At 35.6% G+C, this 6,732-nt stretch overlaps 1 protein-coding gene across 1 annotated transcript in view; it reads right to left on the bottom strand.

The window, feature by feature from the left end:
- The window catches only part of LRP1B (low density lipoprotein receptor-related protein 1B), a 1,756,854-nt gene that overhangs the window by 89,685 nt on the left and 1,660,437 nt on the right, over positions 1-6,732 (bottom strand). Inside the window, exons 81-83 of the mRNA XM_014548045.1 lie at positions 4,843-5,016; positions 3,714-3,839; positions 1,320-1,484 (exon numbers count right to left, since the gene is read on the bottom strand). Coding sequence (XP_014403531.1) covers positions 1,320-1,484; positions 3,714-3,839; positions 4,843-5,016 — 465 coding nt within the window. The remainder of the gene's footprint in view (positions 1-1,319; positions 1,485-3,713; positions 3,840-4,842; positions 5,017-6,732) is intronic.

The raw sequence follows: 6,732 nt of genomic DNA, 5'->3' as shown, positions 1-6,732 counted from the left end.
GCCCTGCTCTGAGCCCGACCAGGGGCTGCACCTAGGGATTGGGCGTGCCCTATGCCACCTGGGAGCAAGCCTAAGCCAGCAGGTTGTTATCTCCCGAGGGGTCCCAGACTGCGAGAGGGCACAGGCCGGGTTGAGAGACCCTCCTCCCCCCTGAGTGCACAAATTTTTGTGCACCGGGCCTCTAGTAGTTTATAAAAGAGATACTTGCAAGCTACATTTGCCATCATGCTGCCCCAGTTAATGGCATATTGTAACTAGTAACCTGGTGCACGGATTTGTGCACATTGAAAGGAAATTAATTAGAAGGTAGCTGGTGGGACAGGGAGAGACAGCCCAGATATGCCCTGGAGTCAACCTCTCTTGTTCCCTCCCCAGTTGGCCGCACCTGAGATGGCGCCGTGGCTCGAAGGGCATCTGCAGAGTGAGCGGGGTCCCTCCAGCAGGTGGGGTCCCTTGGCCTGGCCTGTGGGGATCGGGCCGAAAACAGCTCTCTGACATCCCCCAAGGGGTCCCAGAGTGTGAGAGGGCACTCTGAAAAGTTGCTGTTGTTCAGGGTGTGGAACACAAATGCAAGTGTGCAATAAACCAGATTCGGGACCCACAGTGCCCCAGCAACAACATAACCCACGGCCGAAGGTGGAATCATGTAGGAATCAGGCTCCCTCCTCTCTGGTTTCTGGGTGCATCACCTGAGAACTGCCGCTGCCATGTCACTGCATCTGGGCAGCTCCTGCATTGAGCATCTGTCCCCTGGTGGTCAGTGCACTCACAGTGACTGATCAGATGGCCGGGCAATTAGCGTATTAGCCTTTTATATATATAGATGATACTTTAAAGGAGCTATCAGCATTCCGCACACTATCTTTAGCAAAGTATTCTTTCAAGTAGTGAAACACATTTGAACTAATATATTTACATTTAAAATGAACCTAATTTTCAATATCAAATGATTCTTAGCATTAGGCAAACTATTCAATTAAAAACAAACAGGTATTCAAGTCAAAGATAAGGCTTACAAAACTGGTTTCACGTCATCATTCTAAGCCTGATGAGTCAGAATCTGTGACCACTGGATCTGGCACGTGGCACACTCAACACCTGGTGATGTCATTACTATTGTTAAGTTAGATGTCTTGAACCTTGAAATACTAAATTTAGAACAAATGTCATTGATTATGTTAAATTACTTATTCCACTTAATTTGTGTTAATGTATTCTTTATTAAGGTACCAGAAATGATATTTGTAACATTATTTTCTTTTTCATGTTTACAGAACATTGCAAGTGATTTGAATAGACAATGAAACTCAAACATTTACCCAGAGCGGATGGTATACAAGTTCCTCCATTTTGACAGTAGTTGCTACAGTGGTTTACTTCACATCTGTCTCCTGAATAACTAGGCCAGCAATGACACCTCAAATCACCCTTCTCATTTAAAATGCATCTTCCTCCATTTTCACAAGTCAATTTGCATGAATCATCTGGTTATAAAAAGAAATGTATGAATTAGCATGCCATTTAGTGGATAGTAGAATAAAAATATTTTTAGAAAATAAAAAATACTAGGATTTTCTTTATTAAAAATTCCAAAAATAAATACTCCTAATATAAAAGGAGAAATAAAATTATGTGAAAACAGAGAAATAACTTTCAACCATTATTGAATGGTGAATACAAATGTTGAATTAAATTTTATTTTTCTATATGCTTAAAACATTATTAGACATTTCTTATAGTTGTTAAAACAGTAAGTAATAAAACCAACTGAGACTTTCTAAAAATAAAATATTGTTCAACCAATAAGTATTTTTTATAATGTGGGCAATCATAGCCCATTGTTTAGAAGTGTTTAATTTCAAACCAAACTGAAATATGTAAACTGTATATAAACATATATCTTTACATATAGAATAAATGTATTATATTGTATATATAATAATAAGTATATTATATACATAGACATACAATTTATAGTATAGGGGCATTTTAAAATAAAAATATACTCTTTGATGTACATACTTATTAACTATATATATAAATATTCCAAACCAAAAGTCACTTAGATTTGGTATAAACAGTGGTTGGCAAACTGTGGCTTAGCAAACCGCGGCTCGCGAGCCACATGCGGCTCTTTGGCCCCTTGAGTGTGGCTCTTCCACAAAATACCGACTTCTGCGCATGGGCCACGCCCCGCACGTGGTATTTTGTAGAAGAGCCACACTCTAGAGGCCAAAGAGCCGCATGTGGCTCGTGAGCCGCGGTTTGCCAACCACAGGTATAAGGTGATAATAGAACAGTGTAGAAACATTTCTATGTGTAAAATTTCCATATTTAAAATAATTAGGCACAATTTGTCTATTCCATATAGTTTGGCTGGGAATGAGAAAGGATGGTCATCTCTTGGAATAGGAAAATTATTTCTTAAAAATATGATGTCTGATTAATAAAAAAGATTGGCTTGAAATCATTTTTCAGGTAATTTATTTATATGTGTTCACATATCCCTGCTCCATTAGAAATACTGCTTTACTTAAAGCAAGACACAATGTCCAATGAAACAGAAATGATTGACAATATTGTAAGAGGCATTTCATTCTAGAATATGCCTTCTATTAAAGTCATGCCTATTTTATAGTTAAGACTAGAGGCCCAGTGCACGGATTAATGCACTGGTGGGGTCCCTCAGCCTGGCTTGCGCCCTCTCACAATCTGGTACCCATCGGGGGATGTTGGACTGCTGGTTTTGGCCCAATGCCTACAGGCCAGGCCGAGGGACCCCTGCAGTGCAAGAATCCGTGCACCAGGACTCTAGTAAGCATATGAAATCTTTGGTTAATCTCTTCCCGCCCTACCCCTTCCTCCCTTCCCTCTGAGATTCATCAGTCTGTTCCATGTTTCCATGTCTGTGCATTAAGCATCTGCCCCCTGGTGGTCAGTGTGCATCATAGCTACAGGTTGAATGGTCAGACAGTTGAACAGTCGAATGGTCGTTTAGGTGTGTCTTAAATATAAGAGATCACACTATTTGTGTTTTTTAAAGTTTTTGCTCTTTAATACTTATCAGCATTGGAAATTATGTTTCAATTTATTTTAATGTTTGTTTCAACCTCTAGATTCTAAATTATTAACTTCATGAGTACAGATATCTTGGAGGTTTTGTTTCTGAATTAGTCGTTGGTTTCTAAATTAGTGTTATGCTTTGCTCATAACCCTCAAAACATTTCTTAATGGTAATGGTAATATTTATTGTTAATCAAATTTTACACAGAGGAAACTCAGACTCTTTATAAATTAATCACCAGTTTCTAAATTAGTATTGGCACACAGAAGTTGTTCAATATATACTTGTTGAATGACTAAATGTATTTGGGGGTTGAGTTTAAACTGATAGCAGAATGGCATGCTCAGAAACATGATCTTCACTGATATACGAGCTATATAAAAATACATTTTGATCTGTGTGTGACTTCAAAGTTCTTAACCTACTCTTAAATGCATAATAAGTGCTCAATGCAGCTTTGTGAATAAATGTAAAATGAATTAATAGAAAGTTATCATCAGAAGAACAGTTTATGGAGGTATTCAAGAAGCAATGCTATTAAGGAAAGTACATTGATGACTGAGTAGCTAGTTCTGCTCAGTGTCTATAGCTGTAAAAATGTATCATACAGATGAATTCATTATTTACCAATATAATGAAGTTTACCTACCTAACAGGCTGTCATCATTGCAGGTGCCATTAATCAAATATTTTCCTTCTGGGCACACACAGGTGGCCCCAGAAGGATTCAGCAAACAGAGAAATTCACATGCTAAATCCAAGCAAGGATTTGGTACTGGTTAAAAGAAAACAAAGAAATGCATAACTATAAATACAATAGGTTTCAAGAACATGAAATTCAATAAGGTGAAATGATGGAATTAGCAATCACATCAAGTTTCTGCTGGAATTATCTCATTTCAATCTTACTGGTCACCTTAATAGGGGAACAGATGTTACTAACCTTAGAACTATATATGTCAGATGACTGCTAAAGAGCAGCAAAACCTGAGGTAGAATTCTAGGAAGTTTTTAGGGGACTATATGCTGTTTTAATTGTTTCCATCACTGATTTGGATAAATATCTTTGTTACCTTTCCAGATCATTGCACCAAATGAGATTAAATCCCTTTCTATTTTCCATAAAGATTAATAATAAATAAATCTTAAACATTCTCTTGAAGCATGAACTCATAAACAGAGATGAGTCATTGGATTTTCAGCCACATTTTTACTCTGGTTGTCAATATTTTTGATAGTTGTTTTCAAAATATACCATTCAAGATAACAGCATCCCTTATTTTCCAATTCCCTTCTGGGGGGGAAAGTAACAATAAAAGTCATGAACAATCAGAGAAAACAGCCCTTGAGAAGAGCTCTCCTCAGATACATCTAAGGATGGCATGTTAGAGATATAATTGTCACTTGGGTATCAGTAAAAAAAAGTCAAACTGACTAATGATGAATTTCCTACACTTGTCTACAGACTCACAAGATTTTATTAAGATAAAATCATATAAAAATAAAAGACACATTAAAAAAAACAATGTCGAATTGAATAACAAGAAAACACAGCAAATCTTGACATATTCATATTTGTTATGACAAACAAAAAATTTTGTATTATTTATATCTTGATTTTGGTAATTTAGTGTCTGGTGATATCAAAATTAAAGTTATTTAAGTTACTGGGGTTAAGACATTGAAATAATGAAGACAGTTTAAAAAATACTTTCTTTTGAGAGTGACAAGAAAGAAAATTCACCAATATAGACAATTGTATAAAATATTATACTTACAGTCTAGTTGTTTATAGCGATGAGATATCAAAACACCTTTTGTTTTACCAACATCTAAAGCTAGGTACTCTACTGAACCATGGCCAAATTTTTGTACTCGAAATACACCGTTTTTAGGTCCTGCTCCATATATATAATCTTCAAAGACATCAATCCTATGTGGATGTAGCAAGCCTAGAATTTTTAAAAGGTAGAGTTATAAAAGTTGCAATGTGAATTCTCAGACTTAAGAAAACTAAGTTTATCCAAAATCTTATAGAAAATCTTATTATTCTTGTTTAGAAAAACTCTTTCAGAACTAGAATATTTTAAACATTACCTGGAAGGTTATTAGAATTAATTTATTTGTCTTGGGGATATGTGTGATACTAAATATGTCACTCAGAACATAACAACCATTTTCATCATCACTTTTATCATTGTCACCACCACAAAGCATTTGCTTAGGGCTTATATGCAGTGTAATTTTCCCTGCCTTACAATTTGATGTCAAAAGAAAAGCCTTATAGGCCAATGTTATCTTTTGCAAAAAACAGGCAGTTCATACAATTCTCAAATTGTGTTCTGGATCAAAATAGGTTACCTGAGTTACAAATTTATCAAGCAATTCTGAGTTGATTCTTGCCATTTGCAACAGCATGGATGGAACTGGAGAGCATTATGCTAAGTTAAATAAGCCAGTCAGAGAAAGATAAATATCACATGTTCTCACTCATTTGTGGAATATAATGAACAACATAAACTGATGAACAAAAACAGATCCAGAGACAGAGAAGCATCTATCAGACCGTCAAACCTCAGAGGGAAGGTAGGGGAGGGTGGGGGTAAGGGGGAGAGATCAACCAAAGGATTTGTATGCATGCATATAAGCATAACCAATGGACACAGACACCAGCGGGGATGAGAGCATGAGTGGGGGGTGAAGGGACAATGGGGGATTAAGGACACATATGTAATACCTTAATTAATAAAGAAAAAAACTATATATAATAAATTTAAAAAATAAAGAGTAAAATCCAAAAACAATTTTGATGTTACTATTGTCTGTTTTGGAAACAAAGTAAAAAAAAAATAAACAAACAAAAACAAACAAACTGGAAATGGTAATTACACATTTGACTTTTTGGCTAAAAATAATAGAGACAATCATTTTTCTCATGTTAAGAAATGACTTATTTAATTGCAAAAAGAATAATTAGTCAAACATTTGGTGCTGAAATTTAAAGCAAGTAAAGTAGGTTTACAGTTATTTCTATGAAAAATAATACAATAGTTAACAAATAATAAAAGAATAAACTATGTTTGTATATTTATAGCTATAAACCTACTTTTGCCCACCCTGTATTTCACCTATTATCTAGAGTTTGTAGAACATAAAATGTGTTTGAAACATATATTTTTTCAATGTTCTTTGAAATACTAAAATACACACTTAAGCTGAAACATTTCTTATTTCAGAAATGTGGAATTATATTTGTCCATCCATGGTCACCATACAAAAACACATACTTGGGCAAAGGCATGATAAAAGTTCAATTTAATTATTTTTCTTTCAACATCTCTGCTTTTTTTTTATAGGAGCAAAACTGTGTTCGTTAAATAAAATATGTACATATAAAAATGTCAAGTATATTATGAACAATCTGTGGTAAGTAAAGGGAGAGGTTGTGGTAGAAAAACAAAAGGAAATTAGATTCATAGAAAGAAGTGAAGCTGCCAGGCACAGGAGTCAGAAAGTGAGAGAGAGAAAAATAGGAGTCAGGCACAGAGGTGGAGACAAAACGGGTGCCGCACAGGAAGTGCACAAGTAGGTACTGAGGTCACCAGGGGTGGAGGTAGGTTGTAATTTTTACACACTACTTTTGCCTTGCAAAAAAGTATAGCTATAAA

This window comes from Myotis brandtii, unplaced genomic scaffold (assembly GCF_000412655.1).
Source record: "Myotis brandtii unplaced genomic scaffold, ASM41265v1 scaffold493, whole genome shotgun sequence".
Taxonomy (NCBI): Eukaryota; Metazoa; Chordata; class Mammalia; order Chiroptera; family Vespertilionidae; genus Myotis; species Myotis brandtii.
This window is presented reverse-complemented; position numbering and strand designations above follow the sequence as displayed.